Raw genomic sequence first — 25,950 nt, 5'->3', positions numbered from 1 at the left:
TTTCCCTTCCCCCACCCCCACTCCCAGGAAGCAGAAAAGGGGGAAGGAGAGCCAGTTTGCCCAAACTTTCACCCCAAAAATCTTGCGGGGGAAGGAGCAATATTCTCTGGGATTGGGGTTAGGGAATATTCAGTGCTCAGGCCCAGAAAAAGGGCTCTCTGCAGAACCCTCACCACAGCTCAGTCAATTGCTTCCTTTCCTCTCTCCCTTTCTCCTCCTCTCATCTTTCCTACCACTCCCCTTATTCCCCCCAACCCATCCCACTCCTTCTGACTTCCATTCCTGAAGGGATAGGACTAGATAAGATAAGACCTCAAGAAACCAAGTGATGCCTGTTAGGGTGTGGGAGGGTGTGGTCTGGCCATGTAATGGGGCAAGGAGTGAAAACACAGTTTTCCTTATTAGGGGAAAAATGAATGCAAAGGACCCAGAAATCCTGTCCCCTTTCCCTTAAACCATTTGATCTCCTATTCACTTAAGGTCTCTTTCTTCTCCTCTGTGTTTATTCTTGTGGACCCTTCTTTCATCTGATTGCCCCAGGTTTAATTTCTCCTTTCTTCTTGGTTCCTCCTTCCCACCCTTTGTGGGAATTTGTCCAATTCTTTCTCAGTAGCTCTTCCTCTCTTTCTCTCTGCTTCTGTCTCCTCTTTTTCTGTCTATTCCTTTCTCTTGATTTTCTTTCTGGGTATCATTTTTTCTTCTCATTCTTGCCACCATTTCTCCCTTTCTCTGCCTGTTTTTCCTTCTCCTGTCCCTTTTTCTGATTCTCTAGCTCTCCTTTCTACTTTCCTTAAACTATTTTATCTACTCCTCAGTTTCTCTCTGTGTCCTTTAGTCTTGCTCTGTATCTTTCTTCCTCCTTCCTCCCCATTCTCAATCCCCTGAGGAACCCTGTTTCCAATATATTCCCCTGGAAAAAGTGTGAACACTTTCTTTCCCTTGAAAACTTGGACTCAGTCTCAGCCACATGTTTCTGTGAATCCACTTAGTGTGGTGTTTGTTTTTCTTCTATTACTTTTAAACATGTCTGTTTTCTATACAAGTTTTGTAGTAAATCTTCAGTTAATCATTTTCCACTCTCCTAAACCGAATCCACATCTCAGTGTAGTGGATCCCATGCTAACCTTGGATTCAGGAAAACCTGGGTTAAAAATCAGCCTTCGAGACTTACTGTGTGACTGTGGGCAAATCACTTTACCTCTCTGAGTCTTAGGTTCCTCATCTGTAAAATAGGAATAATATATCTGTAGCATCTACCTCACAGGATTATTGTGAAGATCAGATGAGATAATATATGTAAAATGCTTTGAAAACTTTAATTTGCTATATAAATACCCACTATTGAAGTTCAAATGATTATGTAAATGCTTTACTAACTTTAAAGTAAAACATAAATGTCAACTTATCTACTATTATTATAATTTCCTGTCTGGATTACAGATTTTTTTTCCTCAAAACCGACTTGCATGGTACCACTACATTCATTTTCCTTAAAGCTACTGCTTCCCACTTTTTGTGATAGCATAGAACTGGAAACAAAATAGATGCCCAGGAGCAGGTAGGTGGCACAGAGCACTGGTCCTGGAGTCCTGAGTTCAAATTGGGCCTCAGATACTTACTTGCTGTGTGATGATGGGTGATGCTGATTTGCAGGTTACTTAACCCTGATTGCTTTCCCCACTGAAAAAAAAAATAGATGCTTGTAATTGGGGAATGGCTAAGCAAACTGTGGTACATGTATATTATAGAATATCACTGCAACATAAGAAATGATGCTTCTGATAAATATAGAGAAGCATGGGAAGATATACGTGAATTGATGTTAGAAGGAAGTAAGGAGAGGCGGCCAGGTGGCTCAGCGAGTAAGAGCAGCGGCTCCAGTGTCAGGATGACCTGGGGTTCAAATCCGGGCTCAGATACTTAGCACCATACCCAGAAATAACTGGCCGTGTAACCTTGAACAAATTACTTAACCCCGATTGCTTTAAAAAAAAAAAAAGGAAGTAAGGAGAACCAAGAAAACAATTTATACAATGATTGCAACAATGTAAACAAAAGCAACCCACAAAAAAAAATATCAAAAGTGAATGTTGCAAAATTACAAAGAACAAGCATGGTTCCAAAGAAGAGAGATGAAAAGACACTCCTAATCCAACCTATTTGCAGGGGTGGAAGGTCTACAAGTATTGTACATTGTGCATAATTTCAGGTGTTTTTATGTATTGATCAATTATGCTTATTTTTTCCTCTTTTTTTTCTTTAAAATATTTTTATATGGAATGGCTCTCTGGGAGAAGGAAGGGGAATATGGTGATGTAAAAAAAATACAAACTTTTTTTAAGCTACTACTTTCACATTACTTCCTTGCTTAAAAATCTTTAATAGTTCCCTATATTTTACAGCATCAAGGAATCACATCATCAGCCTAACTCCAAAGACCCTTTATACTTTACAACATTATCTCTAACGATGACCTCCCTTTGAAACTCTAGATTCACATTTCCAAAGACCCACTAGCCACTTCTAACCTTGGCTATCACTGGCATTTCAAATTCATTAAGTCTGAAACTGAATTTATTCTCATCATCTCCTGCCTAGACTATTGCAATCACCTCTTCATTGGCCTTCCTGCCTCAAATCTCTCCATACTCCAATTCATCCTCCACTCACTAGTCAGAGATTTTCCTAAAGTGCAATCTGACCATGACACTTCCTGTACTCCATAAACTACAACAGTTCCCTGCTACCTTGGGGATCAAAAATAAAACCCTCCTTTTGGTATTTTAAAGCTCTTCATGATCTGGCCCCTTTCTATTTTCCAGTCTTGAGCTTAACTCCTATCCACGAACTCTATGCTGACCTCTTTGCACTGACTGTCCCCCAGGCTTGGAATGTTCTCCCTCCTTTTCTCTCTCTTCTCAGTCAAGTGCAAATCCTGCCTTCTGCAGGAGAGTTTTCCAGGTCCCAAAGCTGTTAGTGCCTTCCCCTCTGAGATTTTGCTTCTCATCACTTTTGTATATCTCCTGGATGTACCTAGTTACTTACATGTTGTTTCCCCAATAGAATGTGAGCTCTGGGAGGGCGGGGACTGTTTTTGCCTTTCCTTATATTCTCAGCATTTAGCAAATAGTAAGTGATGATAATAACCAACAAACCACTTTACCTCTTTTTGCCTCAGTTTCATCATCTTCAGAATGGGAATAATAATACCACAATAGCACCTACCTCTCAAGGTTGTTGTCAGAATCAAATGAGATAATATTTGTGAACTACTTAGCACAGTGCCTAGCACATAGTAGGCATGATATAAATGGTAGCTATTATAATGCAGAGAGAGAGCACATTTATATAGCCTTTTAAAGTTTACAAAATTTACACGATATTTCATTTGATTCTCACAACCATCCTGTGAGGTGCTTAATCAATAATAAATGCTTTTTAATTTGATTTCTATTTAGCAATCAGATCCTTCTTATTAGATTACAATCAGGTGGTTTCCTGGACTTCTCCCTTTTTGAATAATCATTAATAAAAGTCAGGAATTTATCAGCTGCTCTGCTTTAGAAGAGAGTTTCAGCAGACTGGAAGTTCCCACAACTACTGGAACTCATCATCATTTTCTTTCTTTTGGTACAGTCCAGTAACTCACCATGATATTCTTATGTTTCTCCCTGAATTGTTTCTCCCTCCCTCTCACCACCTTTCTGACTTCCCCACTTGTGGATTCCTCACAGTTCAGATAGACTATTTGTACCTGATCTTCAGTAGAGCCTTCTGAATCTGCATTGATCTGATTAGCCATAGGTGGACACACTGTACCTTGACCCCTACATAGTGACATCAGTTTGGTTCTCTTTGAGCCAATATGCCTTTGATGCTATACTATCATCTTTTTTATGTAATCTTTTCTTTTTGAGGGCAATTGGGGTTAAGTGACTTGCCCAAGGTCACACAGCTAGTTTTTGTGTTAAGTGTCTGAGGCCAGATTTGAACTCAGGTACTCCTGACTCCAGGGCTGGTGCTCTACTCACTGCGCCACCTAGCCACCCCTAATCTTTTCTTTTTCAATAAAGTATATCCTTCCATTATCACATTACAGTCATGAGTCACATACCTATAAGTCTTGATAGTACTCATGAGGTTAAATGTACTTTCCTGGATAAACTTTCCCCTGAACACACAGCTCAGAACAGACCGCAAGGCCACAATCAGCACTTTTTTTCAAAGTAGGTGATATGTGATGGGAGGATGGGAGTGTGACAATTAAAAAATTCTGAAAGGCTGAATTTCTGGGTAAATTAAAATCAGTGTTATTGATTATACCTCTAGAAAGCAGTCAACAGAAACAGGCTCATTGTTTCCGTGGTAGTCAGAGACTGAACCTCTTAAACCTTTGACATTTACAAAGTCTTTTGAAATATGGGTGCACTTAAGGGTGAAAATCAACTGTGGTCAGCAAGAGAACGAATATTATAATGGGCCTTAAGCTTTATATTAAAATGAGGGTCTTGGGAAACATGACTTGGATCACCCACATCTCGATTTAAGGAGACATCAATTTCCATGTCACCTGTCTGACAAAAGGGAGAATCAACACTTCCCAAACCTGTTAGAGCAAACACAATGAGCAGGTATGCATCCATTACTCTAAAATGAGAATTTTTTTACTGCCTGTTGAGATCTTGGCCTGGGTAAATCTTTAAGAGATTTTCCACTTTAGTTGATTTTTTGGATGACAAAGTAGAAAAGGAGAAAAACCTTGGTCCCAATTCAATAATTAGGTATTAAATATATGTGAGAAATAATTTCTCAGAGGAGAGTGGTAGGTAGTCTTGTTAGGGAATACCTGTGTACCTGTGTTAGGGAGGACTGCAAAGTCATCCTTTCCAGATTGCCTTAAGCACTGAGTTCTGACCTTCAGAAATCAGAGATCTGAACTCAGAAGATAGAGATTTATGAATGGATGTCCAGACAGCTAAGACAGATGAATAACTTCCACATGCAATAAACTTGCACAGAAAGAGGGATTTTTTTAAGGAGTTTGGTTTCCAGAAGTGAAATGGACTTAAGCTATAGCATGAGGAGCTCTAGCTGATATACAGAACTTTCCAATAGCTCAGAAGGGACTCTTGCGTTGAGTCCCAAGAGCTTTCTTTTCTGGTGAAATAGGCTGGCTCCCTGTCATTCTATAGGTAGGGAATCTTAACCTGGGGTTCAGGGACCCAAAGTTGATGGCTAGATTTCAGAGGGTCCATGAACTTGGATGGCAATAATAATAATAATGCTTTAGTTTCATTAACTTCTAACTGAAATTTATCATTTTCTTCAGTTACTTAAAAAACGTTATTCTGAGAAGGGGTCCCTTGGCTTCACCAGATTGGGAGAGACGACAAAAATTAAACTCCCCTGCCCTATAGACAAGGGTGGACAGCTGCCCAAAGCAGGCCCTCTTCCTGCCTGCTTTTCACCCCTTCCCTCCCAGCCCTCTCCCCACCATTGGTTTGGTTGTTTGCTATTTATTTACTTATATCTCTCTATTCCTTTAAGATGCGCCCCAGACATCAGCTTCTACTTGAAACCTTTCCTCATCCCCCCAAATGCCAGTGCCCTCTCAAATCTTTCTATTTATTAATTTTATACTTATGCATGCATTTTAGAGGTATATTTCTATGTATAGGCATGTATGGGATCTTTCCCATTAGACTGTGAACTCCTTTCGAGCAGGCATTGTTTGATTCATTATGCATGGAATCCTGAAGATCTGAGTTCAAATTCGACCTCAGCCACTTCTAACAGTGGGACGCAGGGGAAGTCACTTAACCGCTCTGTTAGCACCTAACCTCGAAGGGCTGTGTACGCATAAAATGGGATATTATGTGTAAAGTTTTTACAGTGCCTGGCTCATAATAGGAGTTTAACATAATATGGTCCCCTTCCTCAAGCCTAGCAGAACACCCCGCGTCTAGAAACCACTACCAGACTAAGGAGCTAAGGCGGCAGGAGAGGGCAAGCACGCACGCGCTTTACGAAGGTTAAGGGCTGGCTGAAGCGGTCCGTCCCTAGCCGAATGGGCCTATGGGGAAAGAGGACGCACGCACGGGTGGGGTCTTCCCTCTCTCATCTCCAGAGCCTCGCCTCCCCTTCAGTCAATAGGCCCGGAGTCTCGTGCTGGCGGAGATTCAGTGCGCTCGCGCGCCGCTCCCCGCGCACGCGCAGGGCTGCTCTCTTGGGCTGGCGGAGCGGCCCGGGTGGTACCGGAATTTTGCGTCGGGTGGAGCAGTACGGGCAGAGCGTGCGGGTCTGGTCTGGGCCAGGCCTCGCGTGGGGCTCGCGGTCACCTCATTTGTAGAGACCCTTAAAAAGAATCCTTTTCCATTCCAAGATACTTGTGCCATTTTCCCCCTCCAGACCTAATTTTAGGTTTCTACCCCTCCCCCACCCGGCTTCCCGCTCCCCGCCCCCCCTCCCCCCTCGCAGTGCCTCTCAGTTCTGCGCTCCGGGGGGCCAGGGCGGGGCCACGTGGGAGCGAGTGGCTCATTCCTTTCGGCGGGCGGGGCCGAGGCCTGGTTGTCTCTCTTTGGGGTGGCCCACGCTGGCGGCGCCCCGCGGGGGGGGGGGGGTCTTCAGAGAGGTGTGAAGCGCGGTACTGAAAACAAGTGGCCTCTCGCTGCCAAGAACTTCCGTTCCACTTTGGGGTTAAGACCCCGAACACAAACTCAATGGCCCCCTTTACTAGGCACTGCGGGGAGAAACTTAAAAAGAGACTGGACCCACAAAGGCAAAAGAGAAGTCCTAAATTGTAACAATTCAATAATTACTTATTAAGCTCCTACTATGTGCCACAGTGCTAAGTGCTTGGTAATCGAAAGAGGCAAGATTTCCCTTGGGGAGTTTACTATCTAGCGTTACAAAAAGGTCCTTTTAAGACTATCAGGGAATAGACTAGCCCTTCGGGTCCATGTGATCCTTTAAGTTATGGATGGTCATAGAGACGCTAGTTAGGAAAATTTGAGAAACGAGGGAAACGTTTTTATTTTGTCTTTTTGAGAGGGAGGCATGGGGATGGAGATACTGCACCTGAGCTAAGCCTGGAAGACTAAACCTTCTAGAAGAGTTGATGGATACCTCCACTGCGTGGGCACCTAGGTGCCTAGTAGATAGAGTTCAAATCTGGCCCCGGACACTTAGTAGCTGTGTGACCCTGGGCAAATAAATAACTTAAAAAACCTGTTTGCCTCAGTTCTTTATCTGCAAAATGAGCTGTAGAAGGACGCTGCAAACCATTCCAATATCATTACCAAGAAAACCTCAAATGGGATCATGAAGAATCCGAAAGGACAGAACAGTAGTAGCAGCAATCTCATGCAATCGGGGAATGAGCTACAAAAAATCTGGAGACAGAACGTCCAGTTTGATAAAGAGCTAGTTTGGCTGAAACGTAGAAGACGAAAGGGAGCAATGGGAACTAGGGATGGACAGATACATAGGGACTAGAATGGGTAAGACCTTCAGTGCCAGGCTATTTTTTTTTATCCCTTTCCAAACTAGCTCTGGTCATGAAGACACTATCTACCTTGAATAGACTAAGAGATCTCAGGCCCAGAGATGAACTAAAATGAAGGAAAAAGAGAGGCTCCAGTCAATCAATCAACAAGTGTTAATTGCTTACTATGTGATAGACACTGTGCTAAATTCTGGAAGCTCAAAGCAGAAGTTTCAGGGGCTCTGTAGGAATGAAGAGTGAGGTTGGTCACTCTGTGACAGTTTTATTTACTTTAAATACATCATTCTACAACCGCAAAGCTGTGGACATTTAGATAGTGGATTTTAAAGGGCCTTCCTTAGCTGTAGTATTCATTCAGAGTGTGACCCTCATTGGTGCTGACATTTTCAGTGCCAGCATAAAGGGGTGACCATATGACAGTACTGGAATACAGGTGATTTGGTGATTTTTGTCAGTGTAGGGAACTCTACACCAAGGAAGAAGCCATCCTTTGTATAACTTTAGTAGATAAATCAAAGAGAATTGGCTAAAGCACATAGAGATTAAGTGATTTGCCCAGAGTCACACAATTAAGTGTTAGAGGTGGGATTAGAATCCAGGTGGGTCCAAACTCCAAGCCTAACTCTCTGTCCCCTTTGCTCAGCTGCTTCTACATTGTGACAACTAAAATCCCCTCTTTTACTGGAAGCTTTCCCCATCCCCTTAATTCTAGTGCCTTCCCTCTGTTAATTATTTCCTATTGGTCCCGTAATACAGCTTGCTTTCTTTGTTTACATGGTGTTGCCACAATTAGATTGTAATTTCCTTGAGGGTAGGGAATGTCTACTGCCCCTATTTGTGTGCCCCAAGCACTTAGCACAGTGCCTAACACTAAGTAGGAGCTTAATAAATGTTTATTGACTGATTGATTAAATACTTATTGTATGCAGAGTATTGTGTTAAGAGCTAAGAGAAATTCAAAGAGTACTCAGTCTGAAGTAGAATGCTATTTCAGGTCCAAGGACCTTACGAAAGCGGAAGCGGATTGAAAGAGAACAGTGGCATTTGAGTTGGGCTTTAAAACATTCTTAAGAAAACAGCCAGCAAAGAAGAGAGGGAAAACATTTCGGTATAGGAAACTAAACAAGGCAGGGAAGTGGGAAAGCACAGAGAGTTAGGGAACAGATACATCTGGTGCCAGCCCCAACCCAAGCTGACCTTGCTAAACCAGACATTTTGCAGGAATAATTATGCAAAGAGCAACATTGAATTGTAATGGCATTGTACTTATGGTGAGGTCCCTGAATCAGGGATGACTGAAAAAGTTTAGGTATTGTGCTATAAGAAATGAAGAGCAGGCAGAGAGGGAATAACAATATATAATAGAAATAATAATCTAATAATAGAAATCTCTTACCCTACAGGAAAGTAGGAAGGGAAGGAGATAAAAGAAGGGGGTGGTGGGGATAGAAATGAGGGCAGATTGAAGGAGGGGATAGTCAGAAGCAAAACATTTTTGAAAGGAAAAAGAAAATAGAATAAATAGGGGATGGGCCGGGAAATAGAATGGAGGGAAATACAGTTAGCAATAGTAACTGTGGAAAAAATTTGAAGCAAGTTTCTTTGATAAAGGCCTCATTTCTCAAACATATTGAGAACTGAGTTGAGTTTATAAAAGAGCTATTTCCCAATGAATAAATGATAAAAAGATATGATCAGTTTTCAGATGAAATAATCAAAGTTATCTATAGCCATATGAAAAAAAATATTCTAACTCATTGGTTGGAGAAATGCACATTAAAACAATTCTGAGGTACTACCTCATACCTATTAGATTGGCTAATTGGACAGAAAAGGTAAATGATAAATGTTGGAGGGGATGTGGGAAAAATGAGACATTAATGCAGTTGATGGATTTGTGAATTGATTCAACCATTCTGTAGAGCAATTTGAAACTATGCCCAAAGCACTATAAAACCATGCATACCCTTTGACCTACTAATATCCTTACTAAGTCTGTATCCCAAAAAATATTTTTAAAAAAGGAAAAGGACCTATATGTACAAAAATATTTATAGCAGCTCTTTTCTGAGGTCAAAGAATTAGAAATTGAGGGGATGGCCCATCAATTAGGAGATGACTGAACAAGTTTTGGGAAGTGATTATGATGGAATTATTATTGTACTATAAGAAATGATGAGCAGGGTGGTCTCAGAGAAAGAACTGAAGGAATCTGAAAGCAGATTGAAACATACTTTAAAATTTTTCTTTATTTTTCTTGGGTTCTTTTTTTTGGTCTTCTTTTGCAACATGGCTAACATGGAAATGTGTTTTGCATTACTTCGCATGTATAATCTATATCAAATTGTCTTTTCAAGGCAGGGGGGGAGGGAGAAAATTTGGAACTCCAAATTTAAAAAAAATAATATTTAAAAAATTTACATGTAGTTGAGAAAAATAAAATTTTAAAAATGATTTAAACACAAATAATAAGTGAATTAGAGGCTGTGATATAAAAGTGCTTCTAGGCAAGGAGAAAACAATTTAGTTCTGAGATCTGGCTAAGACAATCCCATTTTTAGCAAATGATGCCCTAACTAATGAAACTCTCTCTAAATAGAGATGGAGGTTAAGGACATCCCAGTGTTTCATCTTAAGCTCAGTTCCAAAAAACATTGCAATCTAAGAGGGTAACCTTATTTATAAGGGCATAGTGTTTCTGTGTCTCCAGGTTAGTCAATCACCAAGCATTGTTCTAAGTGCTAAGGACACAAGGAAAAGCAAAAATTATCTTCTGTTTCCAAGGGGCTCACAATCTGATGGGGGAGACAACATACGAACAACTATGTAAAAACAAGATACAGAGGGAGGATGAATTTGAGATCATCTCAGGGATAGCACTAGCATTAGAGAGGATAGGGAAAGACTTCTTGTAAAAAGTGGGATTTTAGTTGGTTCTTAAAAGAAGCCAGGGAGGCCAAGAAACAGATGATGAGGGAAAGAATTCCAGGTACCAGGTTTAGCCAGTGGAAACAGGCAGAGTCAGAAGATAAGAGTATCATGTTCCAGGAATAGCAAGATAGCCCAGTGTCAATGAATTACAGAATTTTTTGAAGGGGCTGGGGTGTAAGAACACTCAAAAATGGCCAGGTTATTAAAGGCTTTGAATACCAAAAAGGGTTTTATGTCTGATAAAGGTCAAAGTAAGGGTTTTGGGGAGGAATGGAAGAGAGCAGGGAGACAGAGGGATTTATAGGAGGAGTATGGGAGTAGATTGTATCAGAGATTGGGAGCTAGAGGCTGGGGAGTGTACAGGAGCAACCAAGTTGCTGGGGAGACAGAAATTGGGAACAACTTACAGAGACAAGGGCATAACTTGGTAACCAACATGTCATAAGAGGGCTGTTGTCCCAGAGGAAGGAGGGAAGCAGGTAGTTTTAAAGTTTTTGATTTCTTGTTGTTAGTCATTTAAGTTGTGTCTGACTCCTCATGACCCCATTTAGAGCTCTCTTGGCAAAGATACTGGATTAGTTTGCCCTTTCCTTCTCCAGCTCATTTTACAGATGAGGAAACTGAGGCAAACAAGTTGTGAGTTGCTTAAGGTCACACAGCTTGTAAGTGTCAGAGGCCAGATATGAAATTAGAAAGATCAATCTTCCTGGCTCCAGGTCCCCCCCCCACTCCCCAGTCTTGGGTAGGGAAGCCCTATTTGGATCCTCATGTATGTTAGAAGTTAGGGTATTTCCCTTTTGTCCATCTCCTCATAGGGATGTCAGTCAAACCTAACTTTTGGGACCCATGGGAACTGTGTTACCACCAATCTAGATGGATGCACTCTGGGTGCCACTTATTGGGTGTGGGAATGGTCTCTAGCTGAGTGTCCTCCCATCTTTCACCTCTTCCTTTTTGGGGTTATGAGTCAGATTAAAAGGTGATTCCATTTCCACCACCCCAAGAGTGTTTGGAAAAACCTTCATTTAAACAAAGAAATGCAAGCTATTTGCAACCATATGAAAAAAAAATGCTTCAAACTGCTAATAAAAGAAAAGAAAATTGTGGCTGGGTGGCACAGTGAATAGAGCACTGGCCCTAGAGTCAGGAGAACCTGGGTTCAGATCCAGCCTCAGACACTTAACACAAAAACTAGCTGTGTGACCTTGGAAAAGTCACTTAACCCCAATTGCCCTCCAAAAAGAAAAAAAAAGGAAAATTAAAATAGCTTATACTCATCAGCTGGTAAAGTTGACAAAGGAGGAAAATAGCCATTGTGGTAGGACAAGGCACATTAAGGCACTGTTGGAAGTCTAAACTGGTTCTGCCATTCTGGAAAACAATTTGGAACTATACCTCCCAAGTCACTAAATTTTGACTCAGTGATATTACTATTAGTCATGTACCCAAGGAGGTCAAAGGCAAGAGGAAAAGGATGCAAGTATACAAGAATATTTATAGCAGCACTTTTTTTGTTGTTGTAGAAAAGTAAACAAAATAGGTACATATCACAGATTGTAGTATATACAGTAACAGTAATATTGTGACATGATCAACTAGGAAAGACTTAGCTACTCTGATCCATACAATGATCCAAGACAATTCCAAAGGACCCATAATGAAAAATGCTACCCAGCGAGAGAGACAGACACAGAGAGAGAGACAGAGACAGAGACAGAGAGAGAAAGAGGGAGAGAGAGAGAGAGAGATTTGATAAACTCTAAGTGCAGATTGAAACATACTTTTTACTTTCTTGGTTTCTTTCTCTTTTTTACAACATGGCTGATATAGAAACATGTTTTGCATGACTTCATATGTATAATTGATATCATATTGCTTGCTTTCTCAACTGGTGGGGGAGGGATGGAAGGGAGAGAAAATTTGGAACTCAGAAATTTTTTGAGGTTGAATGTTAATAGCCATGCCTGTAATGGAATTGTGTTATGAGAAATTATGAATATGACAGATTCAAAGAAATAAGGAAAAAGTTTACAGAATATCATGATTCAGAGTGACATGAGTGGAATTAAAACAATTTACATGATGACCACAATAATAATGTGAGGGGAAACAACTCTGAAGGAACTCAGAATCCTAGCCAAAGCATCAACCAATCATAATTTCAAAAGACTAATGAAACATACCACCCATCTGTTTACAGAACAGTAATGGAGTAGACATTACAGAATCAGACATGCATTCTCAGATATAGCCAGCCAATGTAGGTTTTTGTTTTTTTCTTTTGCATGACCAGACATATTTGTTACAAGTGAAGCTTTTTTTTAGCTCTGGGTGGGTAGGGGAGGAAGTAGATAAGTAGGTAGTGATAAACATGAAAAAAAATGCATCAATAAAACGTTTTTTAAATGCACGGAAGGAAAAAAGTTCATAGGCAAGACAAATAGACACCATTTGTTACTACTGTGTTAAACTTAATAAAATCAAAGAATTAGAAGGGACCCCTTATCTTCCAGATGAAGAAACGAAAGGAAGTCTGGGAAGTTGTGACATGGCTAAGGTCACAGTTAGTAACTCAGCAGTAGAATTTGAACCCTGATGGCCTGGCTACAGGGCCACTTTTCTTTCTACTATACTATATTAAAAAAAAAATCACTTAAGTTCAGTTTCTTATCCCACAGTATCTTATGCCCTGTTCTTCTTTGTGTCTTGAAGTGCTTATTTATGATTAAGTTCACAGTTTTAAAAGTTAATTAATTTTTTAAAAAAACATTTTACCCAAGGAAAGACCCCACAGTGTCATTGATACCTTCCTTGGAGTTATTTTTATGTGTGGCCACTAGGGGGCGGCAGTTTGATATTTTTCTCTCTCTCTCTCTCTCTCTCTCTCTCCCCCTCCCCCCCACCCCCCATGGGCCATTTCCTCTAGGTTTTTATATCCCCAGAGATAGGGTTTACCTCACAACTTTGAAAGCAGAAAAGTTCCCACCGTCAGTGGAGTGGGGCAAAAGAATGCACCCAGATAAACAATCACTAGGGATTATGAGGATGAGTCATATGGGGTCATCGCGGTTGAGCTCTAGTAAATAGTGCTTTCAGGATTCATCTGTAGCTCCTTGGGAATGGGTCCTTGCCCTTGCTGTTAAAACTAGGCAGAAATGACTTGGGGGATTACTAGAAGGAAAGATATGTGTGTACCACAGACAGACAAAGTAACAGGGCATGTCATAAAGTAGGAAAAGCATTGAATTTCACGGATACAAACAAGAAAAAAAGTGAATGACCCAATAGCTGAAGATTGCCGGAAGAAACTGGTCTATGAATGAAGGGAATATTATTGTGCAGTAAGGAATAATGATGGAATAATTCAGAGAAATGTGGGAAGAGGGTGTGAATTGGTGAAGAGTAGAACAAACAGTGGATCAGGTGGATGGCTAGTGAATAGTGTTGAGCCTGGAGTCAGGAAGACCTTAGTTCAAATCTGGCCTCAGACACTTACTAGCTGTGTGACGGTGGGCCTCTGTTTCCCTTAAGAAGGGAATGGCAAACCACTCCAGTATCTTTGCCAAGAAAATCTCGTGGACAGTATGGTCCACAGGATCATGAAGATGATCAGGACTGAATAACAACAAAAACAAGCAGAACCAGGAAATTTTACATGAATAAAATATGTAAATGAAAAGATCGCTAAAAAGGAAGTCGAATTAAGTAACTGTAAAAACCAATATTAGTTCTGGAGAATGGATAACTGAAATAGATCAGTAAAGAGCTATGTGGTAGGGGAGGAGACTACTGAGGCAGAATGTTTCATAGACAAAGTCATTATATTAATTGTTTTTCTTCAAACTTTTCTTTGGTAAGAAGAGAGGGTCTAATTGTAGATCAAGGGAGTATTAATATTTAGAAGTCACTGATGTAAGAGGTGGCTAGGTGGCACAGGGAATAGGGGCAGCTAGGTAGTGCAGTGAATAGAGCACTGGCCCAGTAGGATCTGAGTTCAAATTTGACCTCAGACACTTACTAGCCATGTGACCTTGGCCAAGTCGCTTAACCCCATTTGCCCTCCAAAAATAAAAAGTGACTGATATAAAACCAAAAGGCATCAATAAAACATTTTAATTTTTAAAAAGTCCTGGATGTGGAACCAAAAATACTTAAAGCTTGAATCTTGGTTCTGCTTTATTTTAGCTATTATTGCTAATATTATTGGCAAATTATTTAATCTCATTGGGCTTAAGTTTCATCTTTAACATGAGGGGGTTGGATTGGGTAATCTAAAGGTCCAGTCTGCATTTAAATTCTATTACACTATTATAGATGGAGAAACAAAGACAGAAAAGCAATCAATTCTCAACACCATTTATTACAAAATACTGATTAAAAACCCCAATGTATAAAAAAACCCAGAACCCCAAGACCCTGTTCCCCTTCCCATTTCCTCTGCTTCTTCCTTCACTCCCCCTTCAGGCTTGCCTATCTACTGGAGCAGTCAGATACGAACTTGTCCAGCCAAGAGGGCATCATACCAGGCAGGTGTGAGGGGCACATAGGCACCTGCTGTCTGGTCCAGTACATAGAGTGGCATATGAACTGTGTTTGGGTTGAAGCCCTCGCCTGCCAGCCGAACCTTCTGCTGTTTGAAGGTTTCTGTGGTGTCCAAAGACTCCTAGAGGAGGAAGGAGAGAAGAGGAGCAATTCAATAAGCTATATATATATATAAAGTTGATAGTTCCCCAGACTAAGCACCATGAGGCTGGGTACCTGTGCTACCGTGTTTCCCCGATAATAAGACACTGTCTTATTAATTTTTTTGGAAAGAAAAACACCAGAGGGCTTATTTTCAGGGGAGGGCTTATGTTGTCCTGCCTCAGCTCTCCTCCCCGGCACTGCTCTCAATGGCGCCAGCAAGCAAATCACTGGGGAAGAACAGGATGACGCGCTCACTGCTGCAGCTCTGATTGGATGCAGCTTGGAGGGCGGCGTGCTTTTCACGGGGGGGGGGTGAACATGGTGCATACAGAGGGTACTGTAATGTAGCGTGTAGCGCAGGGGATCACCTTCACTACAGTAGCAATCTCAATAGGGCTTATTTTCGGGGGAGGGCTTATTTTAGAGGAATCTTACACAGTAAGGGGAGGGCTTATTTTCGGGATAGGTCTTATTATCGGGGAAACACGGTAGTTAATTCTGCATATATTATTGATCAGCACCTAATACAAGCACTTGTACACAGCAGAAACTTAATAGATATTTGTCAAATTATTACAACTCAGTCATGTACTAGATTCTGTATACCCAGATTTGGGTTATTTGGGAAGAACTGGATTAGGTATAGGAAGAGAGGCAAGGATGAGGGAAAGTTATACAGTGCTATGTACAAAGAGACAAGAAGATGTAGGAACCAACATGTGTCTTGATTTGGGGGTAACAAGAGAAGGCTGAGAGAAGAAAGCTGAGAATAGAGGTCTAGAGAATTTTTCTCAACTCAGAGAGATGAGACAGAATCCTTTTATGAGAACTAGGACCTTTGAGAGACAGAAGGAGAATCAGTACCTGGATCCGAAGGAATCGAGGCTGAGCATAGGGTGGCAGAAACTCAGCTATGTGGGCATAGAATCTGTCAAGGTCCAAGGAGTGGGGTGGGCGTAGAACCAAGGCTGCCATGCCTGCTCTTCCTTCCTGCCCTGGGTGGATGGGAGAGGCAACAGGGTGAGCCTTGTCATTTGTGAGGAACTACTTACGCCCTCATAAACTCTGCTCCAAATGCCTTCCTTTAACTCTCACAATACCTGGAATTCATATTTTTTGGTGCCAGACCCACTCTGTGCATCCTACTCCCTCCACACACCTGGGACAGTGACTCCATAGACATTCACTTCCTGAAGAAAATCCAGTGCTCCTAAGACCTTAGCCACTTCAGTTGTGGCCACATTTTCACCCTTCCACCTATAGAAGAATAGAGAACCAGACATTCAAGAGACCTTGAAGGCAAGTTTATCAGAGAATAAGAAGGTAGGTTAAGCAATCAGGGGTCAAAGGTTAAGGTATTAGACTATTACAGGAATTCATGGGTCCTGAGGCCCAGGGATTAGGAGATTTTCAGGTTATGTTTTAAGGATTTGAGGTTTAAGAGTTGGGTTGGGTGAGAGATCAGGGGTTATACAGATCAGATACCTGAAAGTATCCCCAGTGCGGTCATGGAAGTGTAGGAAACCATGGGCATCACAGACCAGCAAATCCCCAGTGTTAAAGAAAACATCACCAGGACGGAAGACATCCTGCAACAGCTTCCCCTGTGCCAGCTCAGGGCTCCCTGCATATCCTAGAAATGGGGCTCCCTGGTTCACTGGAGCCACCATCAGCCCTGCCTCACCTGGGGAGGTCACAGGGGTCAGGTATGGTGGCTATCCAACAAACCCCAATGCTCCTTATCCTGTTTCCAACCCCACTACTTCCTTCCCTGACTCCCTAGGGCTCACCAGTAGGCACAGGGACACAGAGCCCTTGGTCATCCCGTACTGGTTCCCCTGAAGCCACATCATATCGAATCAAGGAGAAGGGTGAAAATAGCTAGGGGGAAGGGATGACAGACAAGTTGGAATAGATGCCTTCTGGAAGATATTCTCCCATTTCTTCCTACATCCTCCCCACCATATTTTTCCCTTCCTCCCAACCAAGAATACTGTACAGTCTCCCACCCCTTACCTTGTAGAGCCAGGATGACCTCCCCACAGCACCTGGGTATCCAATATAGTTGAATGTGGCTACATTGCCTTCTGTTAGACCATATGTCTCCAGTACCTGTAGGGGCCCAAATCGCTGCACAAAACGGTTCCAGATGTCTGGTCGTAGTCCACTGCCCACTGCCAGGCGTACCCCATGGTTGCGTTCTTCCTCACTCTGAAACAGGAAAAGGAAAGAGTGTGTATACCCTCGGCCCAACATACCACTTGTACCTTTCTTCTTGGGTGTCTCTGACTCTCTGCACCCCCATTACAACAATGTTCAATACCCCAAGTCCAGAGCATTCCCACTCTTACCCTCCCAACTAGGACTTCTGTTATCTCTCCTTCCCACCACCAGACCTCCTTTTCCTCCCCAATCTCTTTTCTTATTCCAGCCCCATGGTGTCTCCATACCCTTTTTCCCTAAGAGCAGAAAGAACTGCTCCCTCCCCAGGTCCCAATGCTCCCCAATGCCCCTCAGCACCGGCGGCTGGTTGACGAGGTATCGACACAGCTCTCCAATGTACTGGAATACTGTCACTCCGTGCTCCCGACAGTCCTCCCAGAACTGGCTAGCAGAGAACTTGGTCTTCAGCACCACAGTGGCCCCTAGTCCAGGGGAGAAGGTTGGACTAAGAAACTGATTCTCACTTTGTTCTGCCTCCCATTCCCTGAAAGCAGAACCTATTCCAAAAGGAACCCACACTCAATATCCCAGTTCATTTCTTCTTTCCTTCCTTGGCACTACTGTTCAGACTCTCCCAATGCCCAGGGTACAGTGGGATTCCTGAAAAAGGAATTCTGGGGAAAGACATCAATGAAGCCTTTCCTTCGCTTGATCTCATTGGCTGTGGGCAGACTCCCGCTTCACTCATAGCTCCAGGCCAGCAATCTTACTTTCTTCTTACTCTGTACCAGCACTTTCCTATAAAATCTTCCCTAAATCACTTCACACAAAGCCTATCTCTTCCTTCTCAATCCTGTTCCATGCTCCTCTCCTCTGGGAAATGTTTCCAGATGGAATCTACTTTCTGGTGCATGGCTCCTAATTCCTCCCTATTTCCTTCGCTCGGAGATGTAAAAGGGCAGTCTAGCTGGTTAGCCCTTGGCTCTCTGCCTATGACCTAAGGGTATCATAATTCTGCCTTCTCAACCAGTGTTCCCTAAGGTCATAGGAGTGTGGATTCAGGTTCTCCCTCCCTCCCCTCCCCTGACCTGCATCTAAAATGGAGTTGTAATGAATAGTAGGGAATCAGAAAGGGAAGAGGGGAAAATAACAGACCAATGCCCAGGCAGCCAACAATGCCCAGCAGAGAGCCCGCCATGTGGTAGAGTGGGAGGGTGAGGTAGATGACATCTTTCTGGTGGACATCACACAGTTGGTAGAAGCCCTGGCACTGCAGTACCTTTAGGTGACTGATCCGAGCTGCCTTGGGGAGCCCTGAAGGGGAGAAATGACAAGGGGGGCCTGAGCTCCTGACCCTTCTGAAGCAGCTCCAGCTTCTGGCTTCCCAGCCATAAAGAGCAAGGCCTAAGAACATCGACGCTGAGCAGGGTGAGGCCTAATGAGAATCCTGGGACCATCTAGTGCAACCCCTTTCCCTCCTTTTGTAAATGAGGAAACTGAAGCCCAGTTTAAGTTAAGTGACTTGCTCAATGTCACATAGGTAGTATCAGAGCAAGAAATGAACTCGGGTCTTCTGACACCGGGGACTGACACCAGTACTTGTTCTAAGGTACAAATAAAGGAAAGGAGAAACCCCCTTTGGGGGTGGGGGAGGGAGAAGAATCAGCCAGAACAAGATAGGGGAGAAGGCAGGCTACTCTCTGGAAAGTTGGTTTGGGGCGCTGGGGAAGGCAGGATCTCCTAGCCATCTTTCCTCCTTTCCCATACCCTGGAAGTCTGGATGCAGCAGTGAGGGATGGAGGTGGGGGCCTCACCAGTAGTTCCAGAGGTGAAGATGTACAGACAAGTGTCCAGAATGTTTCTGGGAGCTGACAAGTACCCAGGTAGTGGCCCTTCCCCTTCCGTAGCGGCCTCGGCCAGTAGATCGCTGAAGCCCTCAGGGTGGGGTCCAGGGCCTGCAGCCCATAATTTCAGCTGCAAATCTTTTAGATCTGACAGGTCAGGCTCCAGGGATTCCAGGAACTCTGGGAAGATTGAAGGGAACAAAAACTCGGATAGAAACAGTCTTTTAGGACTGTAAGGGACTATGGTAGGTCATCTAGTGCAAACTCTTCGTTTTTTCCAGATAAGGAAACTGAGGCCCAGAGGGATGAAGTGGTTTGTTTAAAAGTCTCACAGAGCTTTGTTCCGAGCCTATAGCTCAAGTCTCCTGACTCTCAAACTGTTCTGTACTAGGCCCCCTTCCCATCCCAGGTGAGGGTGGGAAGAGGCAACAACTCCGGGAAAGTCCCAGTTCCAGCGCCCTTTTAGGAACCCACGGGACAGCCCCGCCCCCTCCCGAATTCCAGACACATAGCCCCGCCTCTCCCGAAAGCTGTAGGTACCGCTGCTTCTCTTTCCGAACCATAGTCTCCTCCCAGTCCAGTTCGGAACCCCCCAGGTACGGCCACGCCCACTTAAGACCGTGCTCACCTGGCGCCACTACCAGGGCGCGAGCGCCACAGCTCCGGAGACAGTGCAGTAGGGGGCCCCGACGAAGGGCGGTGGGCACAAAGGCAGCCTGCAGCCCCGCTTTAGCGAGGCCGAACCAGAACCACAAGAACTCCGGGGTAGCAGGGAGGAGCAGAGCTACTACCGACCCAGACTCCAGGGAATTCCCTCCTTCAGGAACAGCTTCATTGCCTTTGCTCGGTGCATGCTCGGCTTCTCTTATCATGTCCCCTGCGCCTCTTGCAACTTTCTCAGGAGCTCCTATCCCGTCCCCTCCGTCCAGGTTAGGGTCCTCTTTCCAGCCCCTCACGCGCAAAAAGGCACGCGCAACTCGGTTACTCTCGCGCTCCGCCTGCGCGTAACTGTAGTGCCTGCCCTGGTGAATGAGGAAGGTGCGCCCGGGACACTCCCGGACCAGCTGCGAGAGGCGCCAGGCCAGGCTGCAGCCGCCCTCGGGGCCCCTCGGGTCCGCTGCAGCTGCGGCGGCTGCTTTAGCTTGCAGGGCCCGCTTGCATCTCAGGGCGCGCACAGTAAAGGCCAAATCTGCTATAAGCCAGCGGAGCCAGGGCCATCGGAACAGCTTCAGCAGAAGTAGCGGCAGCAGCAGCAGCAGGGGTAGCAGGAGGAGCGCGGCCATGGTGCCCCTCCCCAGTCCGGGCCTTATACCTCGCTCTGCTCCAACCCCTCACTGAAAAGCGGGGAACGCGCGAGACCTATACCTCTCCTCCCCGAAAGCGCGCCGGCACTGGCACACGCCCCTTTTCTCTCACCTCCCTATCCTACCTCGTCCCAGTTCCCCCACACTCTTCAGTGACAAGGGGCTAGGCCAGGAGAGGATTGGGGATGGCGGAGCAGTTCCCGCCCACCTCCCCTTTCTACGCTCCGCCCAGGGCGTGCCCCCTCTCAGGGTATGTCTCCCTCCCCAACCTAAATTTTAAACTGACAGCAATCCTCATTCCCAGAGACGTCCCGGATTTTGGGTTCCTACCCTCTCGAGAGGAACTTGAGGTCTAGAGTTTGGAGTTAAGGTGCCTTCTCTTAGTTTCTCCTACTTTGAGGATTGTGCTAGCCACGCACACATTTTGGTCCATCATTGCTCCTCGCTCCATTCCCCAAAACGCTGGGGATCCCCGTCCCTTCTCCTTCCCCCCTTTTTCTACGCTCAGATTCCTATAAATCCAAACTCCGAGGCCAGGCTCCTCCCAGTTGCCAACATCTGCAGCCCCCAGGCCGGGTGGAGCCTCAATTCACTAAGTAGGGGAAAGGTGGTGGTGAGCTGGGAGCTAAGACGAGGCAGCTCGGTGCAGGCTGGTCTGCTGCCCCTCCCTCCTTTCTAACTGGGGCAAACCAGTGGGTGGTTTCCATCCCTGTTCTAATTGGGGCAGAAGAAACTGGGGAAGGAGAAGAGGCCTGAGGCGAGACAGCTTTTCAAGGAAGTCAGTTTTTGGAAGAGTCGCCCACATTTTCTTAACTCTCCAGCACTTAGCTGGCGGCCAGTGTAGAAAGAACTTAAAAGTAGCCCAAAGGCATTTTTTTCTCCGCTTGGCGATGTCCAAAGGCTTCAGCACCAATGGTCAATGTAAGAAAACCCAGTCGTTTCTGCATATTTAAAAAAGGGAGGAGAGGCGTGGGACATTTCCAGATCCCCCAAGCAGCCAGCAGCTCCAATCTCTTAACCAAGAGGAATGACCAGGCGTCAGAGAATCTTCCCGTTAGTTCAGGAAAAGGGAATCACTGGTCCAAGAGCCCTCAAGTCTAAAACGAATTTATACAAGGATCGCGATGGTCTATAGCATTCTAGACACCAATACTGGCTCTTCCAACTTTTGGTCCAATACAAACAACAAAAAGTAAACACCAGAACAGTCTGTTTTGGTTTCTGAGTGCACATCTCAAAGGCCTAGCTAGCTTCAAGAGCACCCAGGTATATTCGCTTGGCCACCCTTTAGATGAGTGTGTAACAAAAGGCCCGAGGTAGTGGGGAGATGAAACAGGACAGAACAGGGGCTGGGAAAAAATTAAGTCGGGAAAAAATAATAAAGAGCAGGGCCCACCCAGTATAGCTGGGGATCAGCTTCATGAGCACCCCAGGAGTTAGAGCACCCCAGATAACTATGAGCCAAGGTGGACCAGAACCCATCCCCGAAGGTAGGGCCCCAGGGCAGGTGGGGTCGGCGGCTTTTGTACAAAACAGGTTCCCATTTGTTTTATTGTCATTTAAAAACACCTTTAAAAACACTAATGTCTCTGGCCGAGGGAGGGGGAGGAGGGATAAGAGGAACCAGGGAGGAAAGGGGACCATTCTTCCCCAGTCCTTCCAGAAGCCCCTTAGTTGGCCCCAGGCGGGGCAACATACACAAAAGAACCTCTGGAGTTCTTCAGGCATTTCCACAGGTGGCAGCCTGCCTCACACTTTCCCAGGGACTGCTAGCTCACCCAAGCCCTGACGCCTCTCCCTCAGGGCTCTCAGGGACCTAAAGGAGAGCTGAGAACACGGCACCCCCAGGGGTCTCCCCCAGTTGACAAAGCCTGGGAGCCTTTAGGGGCCAGGACACAGCGTTTGGTGCTCCAGGGCGGCCATATTCACAGAAGAAATACTCATTTCATTCAGACACAAGAGTAGGAAAATCTGCCGGCCTCTAGCACAACATGCTTGAAAAGGGGAACACTCAAAACTCTCCATTTTGGTCTTCTGTCTTTAGGCAGTCATTTTTCTGCTAAAACAGCTTTGCAGGAAGCTGGGGACTCTCTCACAACATATCACTGATTTGAGTGGATTATGGCCTCAGCAGGGACCCAGGTGTCCATGTGGGAGGGCCAGATGCCCAGCCTAGAGGCCCTGGGGGGAGATGGGATAGGACAAGGGGTTGCTACTGTCCTGAGGGGAGGGCAGGCTCTGCAGGGAAGCAAGAGGCAGCAGCTGTTTGGGCTGAACTAGATCAAAGAGCTTCCCCCCCATTCCCCCAACATGAAAATTGGGGATAGGGCAGCTATAAACTGACCCCACAAGCTCCTATTAACCTTTGACTCTCCAGCGGGGGAAATGGGGGAAGGCAGCCCTAATAAGTCCTGGGGGATGGGGGGATGGAAGGGCAGGCAGGCCTCAGTCACTGTCTGAGCCCACTGCAGACGATCCCTTCCTTTTCCTCTTGGTAGGCTTGGGTTTTGTGTCTTCTTCCTCCTGGAAAACAATGCAAAGGGACAGGGGAGGGGGAAGTGGGAAGCTTTTGGAGGCTGGACACCAACAGCACTGTCTGTATCCATTTTTGCCTGCATGCTTCCACCCCCTTGATGCTGGGGAAGAGGCCACTTCACTAAGCCAGTTTCAGAGGGGGGCATCTCACCGAAGCACTGCTGGAGCCTGACTCTTCCTCTGCATTGGGGGGCTGGGTAGCATTCTTTCGGCTTCGGGGGCTGGACAGGGCAGCCTTTCGACGGCTCTTGGGAGGTTTGGTAGAAGAGTCCTCATATTCCTCAGCCAAGGAGAAGAGGTCACTGAACCTGGGAGGGAGATGGAAGGTTCTGTGGTCTACACTGCTCCACCTTATCCACTCTCATTCATTGCCTACATATTCCCCAACTCTTTCCTCCATCATCTCCTTCCCAACTATCTTTTATTTTCTTTTTTGGAGGGGGGAGGGCAGGGTAATTGGGGTTAAGTGATTTGCCCAAGGTCACAGGCTAGTAAGTGTTAAGTTCCTGAGGCTGGATTTGAACTCAGGTCCTCCAGACTCCAGAGCCAGTGCTCTATTCACTACACCACCTAGACACCCCTTTCCTAACAGGGAAATTCTCCTGCCTAGCTTTCCTTGCACCCATCTGTCTCCCCCACCAAAGAGTAAGGAGCCTTACTTCATTTTGTGGGCCTCGTCACAGCTCGCCTGAACATGCTGGAGAGCCTGCAGGATTGGCGTCTGGCTGAAAACTGCAAGGAGCAGACAGTGGGGAAACAAGAAAGGAGAACGACTGATCAGAGACAAACCTGCTAAGACTCAGTCCAAAAGATTCCTTATGTTTATCCCAACCTTCTGTTCTCTCAGATAGGCCTGAATGCCAGACTTTGCAGGAGGAACACAGCTCTCTCCTTGCCCAAGACCCAATTTAGAAGTACAGGGAGAGGAATGGTGATGCAGGGGTGAGCTACTACGGAAAGGGGGGGCCTTGTGTACTCTACGGCCCCCAGGTGAAAAGGCTGAGAAGCTGGGGAAAGGCGCGGACAAGCATCCTACAGTTCTGTTTGGTGTTGGTCAGATTGAGACGAAGGTTATCCAGATGCTCCAGGATCTGCTCCAGGGTCAGCTGGGCCAGCTTGCTGCTGGAGCTTCTCAAGCTAGGAGAGTGACCAGCAATGAGACAGAGTTAGTATGTCACAGGAAGAGACTGGGTGCTGGGGTAACTATGCTTCACAGGGAATCTCTTCCTTAAAACACAGAAAAAGGCTTTTTGAGCAAGTAAATGTCCTGCAAAGCCCAGGAACTCTTGAGGGGAGGAAGCTGGGCAGCTAGATCCCAGATGAAAGGAGCTACTCTATGCCATGTGGCTTCAGACCACTAGAGGTCACCCACAAACCAGGATAGAGCTAGTGGTAGAGAAGGGAAGTCTCTACAGGCTTCACAACTCAATTTACAGCTGGAAGAAACTTTGAAGATCATGGTATCTGTTCAGGGTAAGTTAGGCCAGGGTGTTGACCTGGGGAAGTCAGGGTTAGCAGAATCTGGGTGGGGGGCTTCTGGGACTCTCTCAGTGGAAGGGGGTGGTCCCCTAGCCCCATCCCACCTTTGCCTCTTTCGGGGGAGGCTGTTGTTCTTGATAAGCAGGGACTTGATATGCTCGGCTAGCAGCTCATCATGCTTGATACACCAGTGTCTAAGGATGCTGGTAGTGAACTGGTCATCCGGGTGACAAGGCCGACTCAGAACCATCTTCACCATCTCCTCACTAGGCCTGAGGGAGGCAGGCAGGGGGTGTCAGAAGACAGTCCTAGGAAGCACTAGTTCATTCCCAAACCTCTCTCCTTAGTAATCCTCCCATTTTCCCTTCAAGTCATAGTGATACAGTGGAATAAACACTGGTCTTGGGAATCAGAAGCCACGGGTTTGAATCCTGGCTCTTAAGACTTACTAGCTATAGGACCCTGAACAAATGACTCTGAATCTCAATTTTCTCATGTGCAGAACTGAGGCACTGACTGTGGGATCACGGGATCTCCGAGTTGGAAGCGACCTTCCTTCATTTGACAGGTCAGGAAGATGAGCCTCAGAAAGCTCAAGAACCTTGGCTGAGTTCCACAGACAGCAGGAAGGGCAGACTCCCCACTACCTCACACTGTCCTGGCTCCACGATGTGAAGCACTTTCCCATCCTTATCCCTCTTCAACACCCCTCCTTGGGATCCCCTCTGAGCTTAAAGATGTCTGGGGCGCTGCCTGTGGAGCGTTAAGACTACCAGTCACCATGTGGGAGACAGAGCCTCAGGACAGGACACAAGAGAGCCTTTTCTAAAAGAAAACGACCAGGGAGGGAACTGCTAGCAGGAAGATTCAGGGTGAGAGGATACCCGCAGACAGGGTATCTGTCTGCGTCCCCCCCATCCCTGGGATCTCATTGTCCACTACACTACGGAAGGGGGTGGGGGCAGGCTGGAGAAGAGCATCCTCATTCTCCACCTGAGGCCATTTCCTTCAGAACTCTCTGTACCATCTCTTCTCTCTGTGTAGAGGAAAGAGAAGGTGGAAGGAAGGAAGGAAATGCCGATGACAGCTGCTGCCCCCTTTATCAGACTCCTGAGGTAGTGGCTTGAGGCTGGTTAGAGAAGCCTCTGGGACCTGCAGGGAGCACCATGACACAAGGAAGATGCTGGGCATGGATCACTGTATGGGTATTTGGGAGGGAGAGAGAGCAGCACAGGAGGCAGTGATGGAGAATCCAATTCATTCTGACCCTTCTTCCCCTTGGATTAGCCATATGGAGGGGAGACAGAGAGGGGAAGCCACCGATGATTAGAACTGCTGTGGTAGCAGGAAACAGGGATGTCCGGTCTCCACCTCCCAGGGCAGCCTCTGGTGGGCAGGGGAGTAGAGAAGAGAGGAAACCAGAGTCCCAGGGGATCTTGCCTGTTTATAAGCCACTTTGGGGGAGGGGAGAAAAAAACAGTTACCCCTAACGGATGAAGGACGT

General features: G+C 45.5%; 2 protein-coding genes across 3 annotated transcripts in view; both read right to left on the bottom strand.

Annotated features, from left to right (window-relative positions):
• Positions 1-14,775: 14,775 nt before the first annotated feature.
• On the bottom strand, positions 14,776-20,602 carry SLC27A3 (solute carrier family 27 member 3). 2 transcript variants are annotated; one of them, XM_069078039.1, is made up of 10 exons: positions 19,757-20,602; positions 19,099-19,308; positions 18,440-18,598; positions 17,642-17,766; positions 17,234-17,332; positions 16,912-17,002; positions 16,607-16,805; positions 16,281-16,378; positions 15,986-16,116; positions 14,776-15,098 (listed from the first exon to the last, which is right to left on the bottom strand). In XM_069078039.1, exons 1-10 carry the CDS (start codon positions 20,409-20,411, stop codon positions 14,922-14,924), a joined length of 1,944 nt encoding a protein of 647 aa, XP_068934140.1. In that variant the 5' UTR covers positions 20,412-20,602; the 3' UTR covers positions 14,776-14,921. The 2 variants fall into 2 exon arrangements, with proteins under 2 accessions (XP_068934140.1, XP_068934139.1); XM_069078038.1 differs by having other exon boundaries at positions 17,138-17,332; positions 19,757-20,601.
• A 1,351-nt stretch (positions 20,603-21,953) lies between these two features.
• Positions 21,954-25,950, bottom strand: part of INTS3 (integrator complex subunit 3) — a 38,927-nt gene continuing 34,930 nt past the window's right edge. Inside the window, exons 25-29 of the mRNA XM_069078035.1 lie at positions 24,551-24,741; positions 24,004-24,104; positions 23,627-23,699; positions 23,119-23,275; positions 21,954-22,955 (exon numbers count right to left, since the gene is read on the bottom strand). Coding sequence (XP_068934136.1) covers positions 22,878-22,955; positions 23,119-23,275; positions 23,627-23,699; positions 24,004-24,104; positions 24,551-24,741 — 600 coding nt within the window. The 3' untranslated portion in view covers positions 21,954-22,877. The remainder of the gene's footprint in view (positions 22,956-23,118; positions 23,276-23,626; positions 23,700-24,003; positions 24,105-24,550; positions 24,742-25,950) is intronic.

The sequence above is a fragment of the Petaurus breviceps genome, unplaced genomic scaffold (assembly GCF_028583685.1).
Source record: "Petaurus breviceps papuanus isolate PSGF00001 unplaced genomic scaffold, PetGlider_PUasm1.0 91023, whole genome shotgun sequence".
NCBI classification, from domain to species: Eukaryota; Metazoa; Chordata; class Mammalia; order Diprotodontia; family Petauridae; genus Petaurus; species Petaurus breviceps.
Note: the sequence above shows the minus strand (reverse complement) of the source record. Positions and strands in the feature narration are given on the sequence as shown.